The 19,476-nt window shown below is 41.6% G+C and overlaps 1 protein-coding gene across 2 annotated transcripts in view; it reads right to left on the bottom strand.

The window, feature by feature from the left end:
• The window catches only part of SLC6A13 (solute carrier family 6 member 13), a 36,518-nt gene that overhangs the window by 11,393 nt on the left and 5,649 nt on the right, over positions 1-19,476 (bottom strand). The window contains exons 2-6 of one of the 2 annotated variants that reach the window (XM_016224802.2): positions 11,595-11,729; positions 9,116-9,256; positions 5,438-5,522; positions 4,634-4,766; positions 3,643-3,777 (exon numbers count right to left, since the gene is read on the bottom strand). In XM_016224802.2, the coding sequence (XP_016080288.1) occupies positions 3,643-3,777; positions 4,634-4,766; positions 5,438-5,522; positions 9,116-9,256; positions 11,595-11,729 (629 nt within the window). The remainder of the gene's footprint in view (positions 1-3,642; positions 3,778-4,633; positions 4,767-5,437; positions 5,523-9,115; positions 9,257-11,594; positions 11,730-19,476) is intronic. The other variant, XM_087813857.1, reaches the window with a different exon arrangement.

Here is a 19,476-nt window from a genome sequence, read left to right as displayed (position 1 = left end):
ACTTGGAAACTACTTCCCCCGTCTTCTATTTGCCCCCCCTGTCTGCACTCCACCCTTTTCCTGCTTTTGTGCCAGAGGAGGCCGACCTGTCAGATTGTACCGTGGACACCCTCGCCTCCTTTGCGTCTCCGTGGGCTCAGGCGGTGGGAGTATCTGCAGGAGATGGGAGGCCAGAAGGTAATTCTTAGTGCTTATTCCCACAGTTCATCCCATGGATTATTTGTCCTTGGACAGGGTCCTCATTTAGCCTGAAGGAACAAGTTATTTGGTTCAAAAACACTACCATCCAGGCAATGGGGATGGGAAAGCAGTTCTCAATGGGAATGTGAGAGAGCCAAACATTCCTACTGTTTTCTTCTCTTTTCCCAATTGTCAGGAAAAAGAAAGAAGGTGGTGCCACTTGCCCCACCTCCACCCCACAACAGACCAAAACTTAATTGCAGTTGTCAGCCCCTCCCAGGAATGTGACTTTAAGCCAGTTGGGTTTAGAGGTCATCTGCCCTCTAAAGACCCCTGCTACCCTTTCCCAAACAAAGGTGCCCCTGCTAGAAACTTTTCTTTTGCTAATAACTTCTCTATCCTGCCCAGTCTCTGCCCACAATAACCTTCCAGTTTGTTCACTTCTTGGAGCACTCTTCAATTTACTAGATGGGATGCTGCCCAATTCATAAATCTTTCTTTTTAAAACAATTTTATTTTTATTTTTCAATTACAGCTGACATGCATTATTATATTAGTTTCAGGTGTACATGAGGTCCCACAGATTTCAATGTACCATATCAAAATAAAACAACTCATTCTAACCAATGGTTGCAACCTCCTCCCTAGATAAAGCCTTCATTAGAATAGTTACCATAGAGATTTAAAAGATTTAACAAAGGCTCTTTGGACACCCTGCCCCCAGTCCCTGCCCTTACCAATCTACCAAAGTGCAGTAGGACAGACAAAAGAAAAGAAACAAGTGCTCAAATAAAGCACACACTGCACCAGCGACACCCTGAGTGTCCAGTGGCCATTCCCCAGGGGAAAGAGGCGAGCCCTGGGGAGCACCAGGACCAGCAGCAACCCACTGGGCACACGGAAAGCCTGGCAGGAGAAAAGGAAACCAGATAACCCAGCACTGTCTCTTCCTGGCTCCCCACTCCCACACCGAGTGCTTAACAGAGAAATGTCTTTGGTCTTTGTGTTGGCAGACAGGAATTTTGCACCTTTCTCAAGTGCCAGGCAAATGCCAGCTGGAATTATCACACTTCCTGGGGAGTGCCAGCTACATTCAATTAGTGCTCTGTCGGGTCTGCTCACAGACAGCAAGGGCCTCACTTCAGCGTGGGACCAGGACCAGGCAGCTAATAAGGCTGGCAGCTCAAAAGCTCAGGACCAAGCCTGGCTCTTGAAACATCACCCCTGCCCCCCCACCCCCCACCCCATAGCCTCAGAGGACTTGGCAGACATATGCTCCCTGCACACCTACTGCTGGCTGGGGTTGGAAGGATGGTACCCTGGAGAGCGGATTTCAAAGAGGTCTTATTCCCTGCAGTAACCCAGACACAGAACAATGGCCTTAGTAACTCTCATAGTTGAAAGCTACCTGGCCCACCTTCTTTACGTTTGCTGGAAGATATACATACAGATGGGGACTTTGCCTTCAAGAGATTATAAAGTATGTGGAATTTGTCATCATTCAGACCTGGATTCTGGGTGTAGTTGAGAGGATGGAAAGTTCTTTAAGTTCTCTAGGCCTTAATTTCTTTATCAATAAGGATACTTTGTTGATCTGCTGTGAGGATTGGCTGAAATAATGCATGTAAACCTTTTAATGCCAGGGACACTGTAAGCACTCAATAGTTACCAGCTATAAACTGCCGATCAGGACAAACAAGGCATTGATCACAGAAGCCATAAAGCAGTTCCAGAAGTACTGGACCCTCTCTCCTTTCCTCTCTCAGCCTACCTGCCTGTCTCCTGGCCTGAATATGTCCCCTCCTTCCCAGCCTGACCTCCAAACAAAGGTGGGCTTTGTAGCTCAGCCACACCTACGGTTCACTCCTCTGCTGCTCCAGAACCACAGTGGTTCCCTCTTGCATAGGGGATCCAAGCCTAACTCTGTACCTGTCCTTCAAAGCCTTCCCTCAACCCTACTGCCCCAAACCTCCTGCTGGCTGCCTACTCTCCATCACAACCCTTTGGTTCCAGATAAACCAAAGGACGCATGAGTCACAAAATAAAAATACACTTTGTTTGGCCTGCCACTTGCTGTGTGACCTTGGGCTGCATTTGCTCATCTGTGCAATGAGGGGTTTGCACTGGATCAACTCTGGAGCCCTTTTGGCTCCAATGGCTATGGCTCTACAATGGCTTTGGCTCTACAGTTTGATGCCAAAGCCAGACTGCAACCCTGTGCCCCACGTGGAGATGACACGGCAGCAATCTGTGTCGCTTTTATGACTAAGAAATAAAAGGAGGAGGAAAAGCTCATGGCCCACCAGAAGATCATTGAGAAATACCCAGGACACAAGGCTACTTGACTCCAGGGGGACGTCTCTGCCTGCGGGAGCCCCGGCAGCCCTGGTAGAATTCAGGATGGAAGAACCCATAACTCTGCCAGGGTGGCTGGGACACTGAGGATAATTGAGCTTCTGGGTCAGCCCAAATTCTGCACAAGGGGGAGCCATTGCCTCTGTGTGAACTGAGTCCCTCTGAGGGACTGTGCAAACATGTGCCACTCCCTTTCCTCTTGCTCCCCCCAGCAGTTTCAGTGACTGTGCTGGTGCCTCACTATTTAAAACGTTTGAACAGCCGTCCACATGTTCACCTTCTCCGTCCTGGGCACCTCCTGCACCAAGTCTCCTCAGGGCCCCTGTCACAGACAGAGGGCCTCTCCAGCACCAGGGATGCTTAACTTGTACACATGTTCCCCAGGGAGGAAGGCAGGGCTTGGAGCGTAACACGTCCTAGGGGCTCTGGGGGAAGCTCACCCGCACTCCCCAGCCTCCACACCTCCTGGCTTTGCCAGCTTTCACAATGGCTGCCAAACGGAAGAGGAAAAGAAACCCTACAGAGACAGTGGCTTCTTAATTCAAGCCCTGCCTTACAAGCCTGTCCAGTCAGCAAGCAGCCCCGCCCCCTCCCAGGGAGGGCGGAGAAGAAGCTGGCTGAGGGGAGGGTAGAGCCGGGCAACCGAGAGCAAACCGGACACCAGCCCAGCTGGTGCGGGGAGCTGCTGGGGACCGGGGCCTGGAGATGGGCCTTCTGACAGAGCGAGGAACCAGAGCTGCTAGTACAGGATTAAGAAACAGAGAGGAAGCTGGGTGTGAAATAAGATTGCCAAGGTGAAAATGCAAAGAGGGGGTGGACAGATGTGGGGAAATAGGCCCCCCTACCTTGTGAGTAAAGGCTGTAAGTGACATATTTGCTTCCCTTGAGAAATATTACGAAGGCCTCAGGGTCTCCTGGCTTTCCTGGCAGCTGTGAGCCAAGGAGGGGGACCACAAACAGCTGCTAACAGATGTCTGCAACCATCCCACCCACCGTGGATGCTTTAGGGTTGGGCCTGGAGCAGGGATGGCCCATCAGAGCACAGGGAAGGTCTGTAGCTCAAGCACCTCCAGAGCCACGTGACAGCCCTTGCCTGTGGCTTCTTACCTGGGGATCCCACAGACGGGTGAGGTTTGGATACAGGTAAAACTGAATCCCTTGGGCTGCCCCAGGCAGTGTCACCCCTCGAATTAGCAGGACCACCAGCATGAGGTAAGGGAATGTGGCTGTGAAGTACACCACCTGGCCAAGGGGTAGATGAGAGATAAGAAACATGTGAGTAGGAGAGAGGGGGCTGGAGGCAGGAGCTCCCCACCTACAGAAGAGGTCAGAGGAGTTCATCTGCTCCACCCCTCTCACCCCAGCAGCTGTCCAGTTCTACCTCCCCCGTGCTATGAGCCTACAGCCTCTCCTCTCTCTTCCCCCTCCAGCCTGAAGCACTCATCCTCCCTGGACACAAACCCAGTAAATCTTTGTTGAGTGACTAAATGAACTTAGGCATTCTCCCAACAAGTATGATCGGAACTGTGGCAAGGGTTGCCAAGTGTGAAAGGGTCTGTAATACATGATCCCTGTCTTCACAGAGTTTACAAGTTCAGTGCAACCAGGTGCCAGATTAGGAAGGAAGCCTTAGCAGAGGCCTCCAAAGCAAGAGCCCAGAACTCAGAATGCCCTTCTAACACTTATACACTCTAGGGCAAAGAGTTCCTCCAACTGCCCAGGTTGACTGAGAATCATTTTGAGACTAATGGTTTTAATGGAATTCTTTTTTCAAAGAAATGTTGAATGGACTAGGGAGCCATGAACTACATTTGATTTACAATATGCCCACATATGTGGTATATACCAAGATCAAATTCTTCTAGAAGTCTCTCTCTCTTCTCTCTCAGTTCCATTTAATTTCCCCAAAGACCAGAAGGACTTGGGATCAAACCCAGGAGAGGCACAGAATCAAGGAAGGGCAAGACATAAAAATCTTTGTTGGGTCATCCCCTCCTATCCCTGACTAAGTTACAACTTAGGGGTTTTCTGGGTAACTGAACCCCACTGAGGGCAGGGTGTCCTGGGATGGGAAAGCCAGGAGCTCTCCAACACAGACCTTGCCGGTGGACTTGACCCCCTTCCAGATGCAGAAGTAGCAGATGACCCAGGCAAGCAAGAGGCATATGGCTAGTTCCCAGCGCAGGGCCCCCAGGTGCTGGATGCCATCAGAGATCTTCAGGACCCGCCTCCTGGGGAGAGAAGGTTGAGCTGGGCTCCACTTTTGCTGCCAGCCTCCATTGCACAGCCCTTGTGTCTCAGGCAGTGGAGCCATGCCTCCAGGCTCTTGTCCAAAGGCTTGTCAGCTCTTGTCACCTGAATCCATGAGGGTCTCCTTTGCCCAGAGATGAGAGTAGATATAAAGTGAGGCAAATATAAACTGTTCCCAGGTAAGTTTGCTCTAGAAGGCTGAGTACCAGTTTAACCTAGAAAAGGAGGTGCAAACACATATTTTCTCAACCAGGGTTTTAGTATGTTCTGATATGAGGAATCATGCCCTCGATGAATATCAGTGTTGGGGGAGGGGAAGATAGGAGACAATGCACACGCAGCTCAAGAGAGGAGGGTAGTTAGGGTGTGGACACACATGCATGTGCACTAACATGGGGGTGGACAGTGGGGGAAGAAAGGCAGGAGAGCTGCAAAATTCTGAGGAGAGTTGCAAAATTCTCATCTCTGAAACCTGTTCTGCACTAACCACAAATATGGGCACAGCAGAAAAAAGCCACTTAGGTGACAGGGCCACCAAAGAAGGAAAAATAAATTCTTCCCTTGTTGTCCATTGAGCTTCACCACTGCATGAACCCATCCCACAAATGTGGGCACATAACCCACAATGGGATAAAAAACAGGCCTCACTTACTCCCAGAACTCGATGACAGGAGAGGTGGCATTCTCAGAGGTCATATTCAGGGAGCCATTGGTCCTCTGGAACTCCACACAGTGTTCTACTCATGGGCCCCAGGGGAGGAAGCAAGAGAAAAATCATTAGTCTTTGGAGTGAGATTTTAGGAGAATGGGAGTGAGGTATCTGGAAGGAATTGGGCTGAGGTTGTCTAAAAAAAATATCTTTAAACACATAACCTCAACAAACCCACACGCTTTTAATTGTCGGTTTCTAAATGTTAGGATGCATATCCTTACTACAGCATGACCAGATGGCATCAGGAAAGATGCTCTGCATGCCACCTGCTTTAAAGTATACAAATATTTCCAGGTAACTGCTGTGTGTAAAGTCACAATCTTTGAGGAATAAGAAGAAGTCTTCTAGCCCTGGCTGGTTTTGCTCAGTGGTTAGCATGTCAGACAGCAGACTGAAGGGTCCCGGGTTCGATTCCAGCCAAGGGCATGTACCTGGTTGCAGGCTCGATCCCTGGCCCTGGTCAGGGTGCCTGAGGGAAGCAACCAATCAATGTGTCTCTCTCACATCGATGTTTCTCTCTCTCTCCCCCCCTTCCACTCTCTCTGAAAAGCAATGGAAAAATGGAAAAAATATCCTTGAGTGAGGATTAAAAAAAAAAAAAAGAAGAAGCTTTTTAGGGAAGTTACACAGTCAAGTTGCTGAAGAGCACAGGGACAGGTGCGAGAAAGCCCTGGCTGGAATCCAGTTATTCACTTCACTGTGTGGGTCTCTAAGCCTCACATTCTTCATTTCTCAAATGGACACAGGAAAATCCATTTGCAGGATGGATAGGGGATTAAATGAAAACATGTCTGTAAAGCACTCAATAAGTAGTGGCTCTTAATTATCTGTACATGACTTTGGAGTTTCACAAAGCGTGTTTACATTGATTTTTATGGTTTATTAGTACAATAATCTTCAAATATATTAAAACAGATAGTGTTTTTCCCATTGTACAGATGAAGAAAGTGAGTCTGCTTAGAAATGGCCTGTCTTAGCTTGTAAGTGACTGAGGACTAGAATCCAGTCCAGTGAGTTGTGTACATTCCATCTTCGAAACACCCAGAATCTGATCTTTCTGGTCACCACCACTACCACCACCCTCGTGCTGGTCGCCATCACCTCATGCTTCCCCACTGGCTTCCAATCTCTACTCTGGCCTCCCTAGCCAAATCTCCATCCAGCAGAGTGACATTGTTAAAATTTACGTCACATTTTATGGACGTAAATTCAAAACTCTCCAATGGGTTTCCTATCCCACTCAGGGGAAAAAGCCAAAACCCCTATAATCACCTCTAAGGTCCCATTTAATCTACCCATCAAACCTGGCCTCACTTCCCACTACTCCCTTCTCACCTGCTCCAGCCACACAGAGCCCTTGTTGTTCCTCGGGTGCTATAGGTACTGGTACTCTGGGACCCCTGACTGGAGGTCCCTTCTACCTAGTGTCCATTTCCTGCTGTCTCGATGGCTCACTTCCCACCCTCCTTTAGAGCATTACTCGTGTCAGCTTCTTAGTAAACCTGCATTGATGACCCATTTAAAATTATACCCCATCCCTAAAACTCCCAACCTCCTCCCTGTTTTACCTTTCCCCACAGCACTTCTTCTAACATGATACCTAATGCTCAATTATTTCATTTATGGTCTGTATCCTGTCACTAGAATGGCAACTCCATGCAGGCAGGGACCTTCGCTTTTGTTCATCACCACATCCCAGTTCTTAGAACAGAGCCTGGCATAGTCGCAGCTCAATAATATCTGTTGAAGGACAATGCCAGTCAAGCACTCTTCCTGCTAAACATGTCACTTTCCTTGAAGCTTCAGCACACCACAAAAAGCATCTCATCTTGACAGGACAGGGTGTCCTGCACTATTTCAAGATGCTAGGCTTGGAGTAAAACCAGATTCACTAGGAGAAATGTCCAAAATGTCAGGAAGCAAAAGACTTAGGTATTGCATTTGCCTCAGAATTATCTCAGAGACACCCCCCAACCCCCCACCTAATCTTTGTATATGTCATGCAAAGAAAATATTAGAATATAACATCTCTTTAAAACTTGATTCACTCAACAAATATTTTGAGTGTTTGTGCTGTAGCCAGCACTGTGCCTGGCACAAACGCCATAGAGATAAAGACATCTTTTCTGCCTTCAAGTTCTTGCTGATCTGTGGACAAGCCAGACCAACAGACAGACAGAAAGCATGTAGGAGCCACAGCAGGGCCAAGGTGAGTGCAGGTACTGCCAAGAAGCAAATGCACCTTCGGGTGGCAGGGGAAGTACCTCCAAGATTTGAATTTCACTCAAAAAATAGTGGGATAGAGGTGGTGGCAGGGATCGGCCAGGGACTGCCTGGAAAGGAAGCATAAAGTCTGAGGGCATGAGGGGCCTTGAACATGACGATAACCAATGCAGAAATGTGCCTTCCTGGCCAGCAACAGATTAAAACTCCAGAGCTGAGTCTTAATCTGTTCAGAATTAACCTTCAGAGCTGAGTGACTTATCTGAACCAGAAAACTTTATCCAAGCACAGGTAGGGTCTCATTGACAGGCTCTGAGAGGTATCTGGGCAATGAGAGCAGGATGTGGTGCTGAGACCCAAACAGGACATGTCCAGTGTGCTCTTCATCTGCACTGTCCAAAGGGTGGCCACCAGCCACACGTGGCTCTTTATGTTTAAATTAACTAATATTAAATTAAAATTTTAAAAATTCAGTTCACACACACAAGCCACATTTCAAGTGCTCAACAACCACATGTTGGCTACCATTCCAGATAGTACTTCATCACAGAAAGTTCTTTTGGATAGCACTACCCTAGGTAGGTTTTTCTGTTCATTTGTTTGTTTGTTAACCCTCACCCGAGGATATTTTTTCCATTGCTTTTCAGAGAAAGAGTGGAAGGGAGGGAGGTGGGGGGTGGGGAGAGAGAGAAACATCGATGTGAGAGAAACACATAGATTGGTGGCCTCCCACACGCGCCTCAACCAGGTGTGGGGAACAAATCCACAATTCAGGTACGTGCCCTTGACCAGGAATTGAACCTGTGACCCTTTGATGCACACGCTGATGCTCTACCCACTGACCCACACCAGCCAGGGCTACCCTAGGTAGTTTCAGTTTTTTATTAATTTCAATTCATTAGACTCAGTAGTTCTATTGCCACAGGTGGCTCTTGTAGTCTTGTAGGCACAAGAAAAAATTAATTGCTATTATAAATTATATTGATGACATACAAAATAGTTCATTCCCTGGTTAAATCCAGATGAATTGTGAGTTGGAAAGACCTAAAACAGTATCAGAGAGAAGGCAAGAGAAACAAAAAAATGAACAAACAATATATACATACATCAAACTAACAATATTTCAAACTGGAATAAATAAATAGCTAAACTACATAAATAGTTCTATTTGCATAATACATGAATTCATAATACATTAATTGAATACATTTTTCCTGTGATGCTGGTGAAATCTCACTCTTATCTTTGGTGTAAGATCTCCATGATCCATTTGGCAGGTTTCTAGGGAGTCCCAAATTATGGTTGGGATTTGTGCTGCCAGGGATATAGGGACAATCCCACTCCTGGTTCATGGGGCAGAGCAGCTGGAGGAAATGGACCCGGAGGGAACCTTACCTGTATTCCACTCATGGCGGCAGCTTCCCCAGGGAAGGTCGATGGTGAAGCTGCTAAAGAGGTAGAAGAGGGCCCAAGCCAAGACGATGATGTAGTAGGCGTTGAGGAGGATGAGGACCACCTGGGAGGCGTAGCCGATGCCTGCAGGGGAAAGGGGCAGAACTGGGCTGGGACTGTGGACAGATTTCTCACACGCTACCCACCCCTGCTTAGGAGAGGGTTTGTGTTCCACTGCCAGTGTCCTAAAACAAGAAGTGCTGGAGCCTAGGCTCCTGGCTCTCTCCTCTCGCTCCCCTGCAGGCAGGAGTGTGCAGCATCCTCCAGCAGCCCTTTCCAGATCAGAAGGGGACGTTTCTCCCAGCCTTCTGCTGTCCTATCCTGGCTTCCTGTGCTCTGTCATCTTTATTAGGTTCTGAAAGTTCACTAACTCAAAGTTATTCTTTTTAAATATATCTTTATTGATTTCAGAGAGAGGAAGGGAGAGAGGGAGAGAAGAACATAAATGATGAAAGTCATTGATTGGCTGCCTCCTGCACGCCCCTGACTGGGGATCGAGCCCACAACCTGGGCATGTGCCCTGACCAGGAATCGAACCGTGATCTCCTGGATCCTAGGTTGACGCTCAACCGCTGAGCCACGCCCGGCTGGGCTCAAAGTTATTTTAAAAATGCATAGACTAACTGTGAGATTCCAATAGTTAATGTTCCCCAAAATTAGTCTGATATATTTCTGAAATATAAAAACACATGTTAAGAGCAGGAAGACAATTCACATAGGAGAAAATACAAATAGATCCACCCTAATAATTGCAGGTATGCAAAATCAAGCAATACTGAGGTACCATTCTGCATCTACAGCCTGAGTGAAATTTTTTACAGATGATATAACTCAGTAATTTCCAAACTTGTCTGCATATTAGAATTACTTGGGGATATTTTTAAAATTCCAAAGCCCAGACCAGATCCCAGACCAATTAAATCACAATCTGAGGGTGTGGTACAGACCTCAGGATGTTTTGAAGGTCCCCAGGTGATTCCAATATGCAGACAAGTTTGGGTACCACACAAATTCAGGGTTGTTAAAGACAGAAAGGAAAGATGCTTACTCATGTGCAATAACACTGTAAATCAGTATAACACTTCCACAGGACAATTTAATAAGCCAGATTAAGAGACATCAACTTGATCGTCCATTTGATCCAGTGATCCTAATCCTGCAAACTTATGCCAAAGAAATAATTCCAAAAAAGGTGGGAATCTATCCCAACAAATATACATGATAGCAGAATATAAAAATTTTGTAAGTAATTTAAAATAAGAAAAAGCCCAAAACAAAGAACTGTTAAATAAATTATGCTATATCTACTTGATGTAAGTTTATATAATCATTAAATGATTGTTGTGTAGAAAATGGAAAATAGCACTAACTGTAAAACAGAGCTATAAACTGTGTATACTCCATGTTAATAGATATGTAAACTCTATATAAACAAAAAGAGTGAAATAAACCCTCCAAACTGGAAACAATCCAAATATTCTTCAATGGGTGAGTGGTTAAATAAACTGTGATATATCCATACCATACAATAAAAAGGAATGAACTATTGATACAAGAACAAGCTGGATGAATCTCAAGGGCATCATGCTGAGTGAAAAAGCCAATCTCAAAAAGTTATATTTTGTATGTTTCCATCTATATAACATTCTCAAAATGGCAAAATTATAGAGACAGAGAAGGTTAGGGGTGGGAAGGGAGAAGGTAATGTGACTACAGAGGAAGAGTATGGCAGATCTTTGTGGCAATGGAACAGTTCGGTATCTTGATTGTGGTGGCAGTTACACAAAACTACCTACAGAGAGTGATAAAATTACACAGAATTATACAAATGAGTCTGAATAAGGTTTGTGGATAGTACCAATGTCAATTTCCAGGTTGTAATATTGTTCCATAGTTATGTAAGATATTACCATTGGGGAAAACTTCGTGAAAGGTACACCTCATCTTTCTGTACTATTTTTGCAACTTTCTGTGAATATATAATTATTTCAAAATAGAAACTTAAGAAAAACCCTACATAGAGAGAAATACTGAAATAAAAAACCCTGAATTTTAAATAGTTGTTGTATCAAGGTGGTAGAATTATTAATGATATTTTTCCCATTTAAAATTCTTTTAAAATGTGTGACAATTGATTAAACATATTTTGAAAATACAAAATAATTGTTATATATTTTTAAAACATATAACTAAAATAGCTTGTTCTCTACTTTTTTAACCTGAAGCCTTTGCCCCACCCTCATCACCATCTTCTCCATTAGCTGATGTACTGGGCGATTAGCTCAATATTGGGCCCACAAATGGAGGGTTTAACATACAGAGTCTTATCTCAATCAGCACAGCTGCTAAACTGCTCAGTCACTGCAAATAGGTTTATAACCCCAAATGCAGATTCCCTGGAATCAGGCACACAGCTACTCACCTTCAAAGATGGGGCAGATCTTCCTCCAGGCTGTGATGCCTCCCTGGCTAGTGTACTGGCCCAGCGCTGTCTCCAAGAGGAAGATGGGAATGCCACAGGTGAAAAGGAAGATGAGGTAGGGGATGAAAAAAGCACCTGTGGGTGAGAAACAGGCTGTTCGTTACCTGGCATAGCCTCCTCATGGTCCATATTCCTAGTTTTCCATAGCCACCCATACTACCCATTAGAATCCTAGGGGTGCGGGTCATGAAAAACCGCAGGAGTCATCTGTCCAGGTGCCTGGAACCATAGCAGAGATAAAGAATCACCAAGTTACATAGAACCTAACCAGTCCCTTTTTTTTCCATTTTGAAATTTCAATCTATACCCACCAAGATTTGCTTCAATCAAACATCAATTACTGCCTAAATAACACATAACTTGTGGCAATAACAAGGAGCTCGCTGAATGATGGATATCCAGGAGCATTAACACAGCCCATAGACTATAATTCTTTTCAAGGAAATGATTGCTCTTAGTGTTAGGAACTTTTAGGGTGCTGAAATCACATTTCCCTTTAGTAACCCTTTCTGCTTTTGTTTCACAATCATTGGATGAGACAAGTCTCCTGATTCTAGGAGTGCTAACATTTTCTCCAGCATGGGTGGACCTTTATCTGCTGGCAAAGTAGACAGGGGAGTTCATAGAGTACCAGAGAGGAGGGACCTGCACAGAGAGAGAGATACAAATATCTGCAGAGGGTCCCCTTCTAGCTTTCAACTGAGTACTGGTCAGCACTTAAGTGTGAGGAAACTACCTAAGGTGAGGGGGGAGAAAGGCATTCAAAAGATTGAGATTATGGTGCTTATACAGGGCTAGGAAGAGTGACTGTTCCAACTAGCCAGGCTGGATAATTTCAGGACTGAAGGACATTGAGAAGAGAAGGTATTTCCTCAGTAGTGGACATAATTATCCCTAGATTGAGCACAACTCTGGTTCTGCCTAACGGATCTTAAAAAGCAAAACCCAAAGGATCAAATAACTTCACTGGTCTCAGAAAAAAGCTCAAGAATGTTTATAGAAATACAAAATACTCAGCAACCAGTAAGGCAAAAATCACCAGATCTGGCATCCAATCAAAAATTACCAGGAAAATATTACTCAGAATTAGTATATAAATCAATCAATTGAAGTCAACCCATAAGTTGCACAGATATTAGAATAAGTAGGTGAGGACATTAAGATAGTTATTATAGTTGAATTCCACATGTTCAAAAAGTTAGACAGAGAATAAAAGATATTGAAAAGATCCAAATCAAACTTCTAGAAATAAAACCCAAAATGCATGAGATAAAAGGTACAATGGCCCTGGCCAGTATGCTCAGTGGTTAGAGTGCCTTCTCATGCACTGAAGGGTCTCCGGTTTGATTCCCAGTCAGGGCACATACCCAGGTTGTGGGTTGGATCCCTAGTCAGGGCGTGTGTGTAAGGCAACTGATTGATGTTTCTTTCTCACATCGATGTTTCTCTCTCTCTCCCTCTCCCTTCCTCTCTCTCTTGAATCAATGAAAAACATATCCTTGTGAGGATTTAAAAGAGAAAAATACAATGGCTAGGATTAATGGCAGATTAGACATAGCAGAAGAAAAGATTAGTGAACTTGAACCACAGAAGCAGAAATTATCCAAAATAAAATACAGAGAAAAAAGAGAATTAGAAAACAAACAAACAGGTGTCAGTTAACTTCAGAACAACTTGAAGCAGCCTAATATACTTGTAATTGAAACCCTGAAGGAGATAAAAGAGAGAGAGGGGTCAAAATTTTTTGAAGAAATAATGGCTGAAAATTCTTCAAATTTGATGAAAACTATAAATCCACAGATACAAGAAGCTCAATGAGCCCCCAAATAAGAAACCTGAACAAGAGTCATTATAATAAAATTATTTAAAGCCGTGATTAAGAGTTTTTAAGAAGAAATCTTCAAAAGAAACGGGGGAGGGGGGCGGAACACATGTAAAGAGGAACAAAGATAAGGAAGCCATCATTATTTCTCATTGGAAACAATGCAAGTGAGACAAGAGTGATGAGGGAGCACATTTGTTAAAGCACTGAAGGGAAAACCTGTCAAGCTAGAATTCTACACCTAATAAATAAAACCAGAAAGAATTCATCACCAGTAAGCAGATTTGCACTGCAAGAAATATTCAAGAAAGTCCTTCAGGCAGAGGGAAATGATGCCAGAGAGAACTATGAATATATACAGAGGAATGATGAACATCAGAAATGTTAACTATATATATAAGTAAACATATAAGAACTTTTCTTTATTATTCAAATCTCTTTGAAAGATAATTGACTGATTAAATGAAAATAATAACAATGTTATGTGGAGTTTATAACATGAAAAAGTAAAGTGTGTAACAGCAAGAGCACAAAGGTCAGGAGGAGAGAAATGGACGTGTATTATTGTGAGGTTCTTATTTGTAAAGGGGTATGTCACTTCAAGGTAAACTGTGAAAAGTTAAAGATGCATATTACAAAACCTAAAGCAATCACTAAACTAGCACAACAAAGGATAATCGCTAATAAGCCAACAAGGAAGAAAGCTGATAATGAAATAATAAAAAATATCTAATTAATCTAAAACAGCGATTTTCAAAAGGTATGCCACAAGAATTTTTAAAACATGCAATACCTGACTATTTAATCAGGGGCACTGACTTCTTTTCCCTTAAATTGTCAAATAAAAAAATGACAGCAGCCAACACAACAATAGCCATCTGGTGTGAATGAATCAAAATTATGCCTGTTTTTTTGTCGGACTGGCAAAAACTATATTTTTTGGTGTGCTGCAGAATTTAAGTAATTAGTTTATGTGTGCCATGAGATGAAAAAGGTTGAAAATCACTGATCTAAAAGAAGGCAGAAAGAGACAAAAAGGGAAAGAAAGGACTGATAGAACAAGTAGAAAACAAATAGCAAAATGATAAATTTAAATTTAACTCACAAATTGGTAATTACAAAATAGTCATGAGGATGTAAAGCACAGCATAGAGAATACAGTCAATAATATTGTAGTAACTATGTATGATGCCAGGTGGGTACTACAATTATCAGGGACATCACTTAATAAATTATATAATTGTTTAACCACTATGCTATAAACCTGAAATTAAATAAAATACTGCTGAATGTAAACTGTAATTGAAAAAATGAAATTTTTAAAAATTTAAACTTATCTATATGGATAACTTCATTTAAATGTTAGTCTATATAACCCAAATAAAAGGTAGACATTGTCAGATGGGTTTAAAAAAAAACAACAACTAGCAAGACTCAGCTATATGCTGCTTAGAAGAAATGCACTTTAAATATCAAGACATTGCCCTAGCTGGTTTGGCTCAGTGGTTAGAGCATTGACCTGCGGACTGAAGGGCCCCAGGTTTGATTCTTGCCAAGGGCACACACCTCGGGTGCAGGCTCTATCCCTGGCCCCAGTCAGGGAATGTGCAACCAATTGATCTGTCTCTCTCACGTTGATGTTCCTCTCTCTCTCTTCCTTCTACCCTCTCTGAAAAGCAATGGAAAAAATATCCTCAGGTGAGGATTAAACAAATAAATAAATAAAATATCAAGACAAGGGTAGGTTAGAAGTAAAAGGATGGGAAAAGATTTGTTATGCTAATACCAAAAGCAAGGTGGAGTGTTTATATTAATATAACACAATGTGGATTTTGTAGTAGGAAAATATTACCAGAGGTAAAGAAGGTCATTCATAAAGATAAAGCAGTAGATTAATCAAGAAAACATAACAGTCCTAAATGCATATGTGCCTAATAACAGAGCTTCAAAATACATGAAGCAAAAATGCTAGAACTGCAGGGGAAAATAAATAATTCCTGATTAAAGTCCAAAATTTCAATATCCCTCTCTAAGAAACTGATAAAAACAAGTGGATAGAAAATCAATAGGAATATGAAATATTTGAAAACCATATCAACCAACTTGGCCTACCTGACATTTATAAAACACTCTATCCAACAACAGCAGAATATACATGATTTCCAAGTGCCCCTGAAATAGTTACCAAGATAGACCATATTCTGGGCCACAAACCTCAGTAAGTTTCAAAGGATTCAAATCATACAAAGTATGTTCTCTGATCAAATTAAGAATCAATAAGACAAATACATTTGGAAAATTCCCTAATATTTAGAAATTAGGTAACACACTTCTAAATAACCCAAGTGACAAAGGGGTAATCAAAAGGGAAATAAGAAAGTATTTAAATCAAATGAAATGAAAATACAACAAATCAAAACTTGTGGAATGACGTTAAAGCAGTACTTAGAATGAGAATTTATAGCACCAAATGTTATTATAAAATAAGAAAAGTCTAAAATCAATGATTTCAGCTTCCACTTTAAGAATGAGAAAAATAAAAGCAAGCAAAACTCCAGGTAAGTCTAAGGAAATAATAAAATCAGAGTGGAAATCGATGAAACAGAAAACAGGAAAACTATAAAGAAAAAAAATCAATGGAAAAAAAAGCTAGTTCTTTGAGATAATCAATAAAATTGATAAACTTCTAGGAGCCACAAATTACCTGTATGACAAATGAGTGAAGTATCATCAGTACAGATTACAGATTCTATAGATATTAAAAGAATAAGAAGAAGATATATGAATAACTTTATGTCAATAAATGTAAAAAGTTAGGTAAAATGATGCATTTCTTTAAAAATACAAACTACCAAAGCTTACTCAAGAGGACATAGATAATCTCAATAGCCCTATCTCTATTAAATAAATGTTTTTGGTTGTTTAAACCTTCCCACAAAGAAAACTCTATACCCAAAAGATTTCACTAGTGAATTCTCCAAACATTTAAAGAAGAAATAATACCAATTCTATACAAACTCTTTCAGAAAATTTAAAAGGAAGGAAAGCTTCCCAACTCATTCTATGAAGCCAGCATTATCCTAATAACAAAAGTAGACAAAGATATTATAAGAAAAAAAAAGCTACAGACCAGTACCTTATATGAACATAGATGCAAAAATTCTAGACAAAATTTCAGCAAGTCAAATCTAACAATATATTAAAAAAATAATACATTATATAGTGGGGTTTATCCCAGGAATACAAGGTTGTTTTAACATTCAAAAAACAATGTAATTTATAATATTAACAAATCTAATAGCCATTTCTGTAAAACTAACTAAATAAATAAAACCTCTTAGCAAATGATGAATAGGAGGGAATTTTCTCAACTGGATAAAGGGCATCTACAAAAAACTTATAGATAACATCATGCTTAATGGTGAGAGACTGCTTAACCCCCAAAATCAAGAACAAGACAAAGGTGTCTATTCTTACCACGCTATTCAACATTGTTTCTATAAACACTTCTAGCCAAGGCAAAAAGTCAAGGAAGGAATTAAAAGTTATTCAGATTGGAAAAGAGATAAAATTGCTTTATTTTCAAATGACATAATAGTCTATTCATAAAGTCCTTTGGAATCTGAAGTAGTCAAACTCATAGAAGCAGAGAACAGAATGGTGGTTATCAGGGGGTGAGAAAGGAGGAACAGAGAGGCAGGCACTGGTCAAAGGGTACAAAGTTTCAGTTATGCAAAATGAGTAAGTCCTAGATATCTACTGTATACCATTGCCTACAGTTAACAATATTGTATTGTTTCCTTAAGAATTTACTAAGAAGGTAGATCTTATGTTGTGTTTTTATCACCAGAAAAAAAAATTAAAAGAGGGCAGACAGGCCCTGGCCTGGTGGCTCAGTTGGAACATTGTTTTGAACACCAAAAGGCTATGGGTTCGATTCCCCATCAGGGCACATACCTAGGTGGTGGGTTGATCCCTGGTCAGGGTGCATAAAGGAAGCAACCAATCGACGCCTCTCTCTCACATCAATGTTTCTCTCTCACATCAATGTTTCTCTCTCACATCAATGTTTCTCTCTCTCTCCCTTCCTCCCTCTAAAAATCAATTAAAAACAAAGCATATCCTTAGGTGAGAATAAAAAAAAAGAGCACAGACAGAAACTTTTTGAGGTGATAGATATTACCTCTAGACTCATCAAGTTGTGTACATTAAATATGCACAGCTTTTTGTGTGTTGATCATATCTCAATAGTGTTTTTAAAAAGAAAAGGAAAAATCCTTTTAAATATACCAAAGAACTACTACAATCAATAAGTTAGTTTAGCAAGGTTCTAAACTACAAGATTAGCATACAAAAATGCATTGTATTTCAGTAAACTATCAACAACAAAATATATAAATTAAGTTTAAGAAATAATACCATTCATAGCAGCATCAAACACAAATCTGACAAAAAGTGTGACATATGTATACATTCACAACTGCAAACCATTGCTGAGAGAAAATTAAAGACCTAAATAAATAGTGAGACATAGTTCCCTTCTATTCATGGGTCAGGAGACTATATTAGTTGGATGTCAATTCTTTCCATATTGATCAATAGATTCACTGATTCATGAAAATATAGATGAATCTCAGAATGCTGAGTGAAAGAAGCCAGATAAAGAAAATTGCATGATTCCATTTTTATAAAATTCAAAGAAAGCCAAAATAAAGTAGAGTGACAAAAAACAGGTATGGAAATAACCTAAGTGTCCATCAAGAGATGCACACACACACACACACACACACACACACACAGGAACATTATTCAGCCAAAATAAAACTAAAGAAATCCTGCCTTTTGTAACATGGATGGACCTTGAGGGCATTATGCTAAGTGAAATTAGTCAGAGAAAGACAAATAAGACAAATACTACATGATCTCACTTATAAGTGGAATTTTAAAAAGCCAAACTCCTGGAGATACAGAGTAGAATGGTGGTTGCCAGAGGCTAGAGGTACATGGGGAGATGTTGGCCAAAGGGTACAGACTTCCAGTTAAAAGATGAGTAAGTTCCAGAGACCTGATGTACAGCATGGTGACTACAGTGAACTATACTGACTTGTATACTTAGAGTTGTTAAGAGAGTAGATCTTAAATGTTATCACCATGAAAAAATGGTAATTATATGAGGGAATAGAGGTGTTAACTAACCTTATTGTGGTAGTCATTTCATAATATATACAGGTATTAAATCATCATGTTGTACACATTAAACTTACATATGCTATATGTCAATAATATATCAATAAACCTGGAAAATATATATGTTTATTTCAAAAAACAAGTCTGCTGTTGCATTGGGATGGGGTAGCAGAGGTCAGAGGCAGGAGAAGTGGACAGGGGGAAAGTTAGGAGAGTGATGGATATGTTCATTATCTTAATTGTGTCAATAGTTTCAAGGGTATATATATGTGTCGAAACTTATCAAATTGTAAACTTTAAATATGTACAATTTATAAGTCAATTATACCTTAATAGAACTGTTTAAACAAAAGTTTGGGGGGGGGAGTTTATGGGGAATAGAGTTCTCCAGTTCTTCACTGTCCACATCTCTGGGTCCATAATTCAGGCACTGAGGGAAGAATTTAACTACCACAAGGGCAAAGAAATTAAGACTGTAAGCAATTTAGTCTAATAAGGATATAAATCAATCCAAGACTTGTTGGGCAGGAAGGGAAAATTAGGGAAGAGATAGCCCAGTGTATAATATGAACAATCACTGCTGAGAGTTGGAAACCCTGGGGGGGGGTGAATTTTCAGGCCAGCACAAGCCCTTTCTTCCCAACTTTATGCTACTTGCTTTCCCAATAAACTAAGCCAATGTTTAACTGCCATGGGTTCTATGGTCAGTTCTGCTCCCCTAATCCTCTGCCTCCTTGAGCACCTGGGTAACCTGCCACAAGGGACAAGGTCTGCACCCACCAAGCAGAGCCACTGGCCCTAAAAATGGGGAAG

Source organism: Miniopterus natalensis, chromosome 2, assembly GCF_054644295.1.
Source record: "Miniopterus natalensis isolate mMinNat1 chromosome 2, mMinNat1.hap1, whole genome shotgun sequence".
NCBI lineage: Eukaryota > Metazoa > Chordata > Mammalia > Chiroptera > Miniopteridae > Miniopterus > Miniopterus natalensis.
The sequence above is the reverse complement of the archived record's forward strand: the minus strand, read 5'-3'. Positions and strand labels throughout refer to the sequence as shown.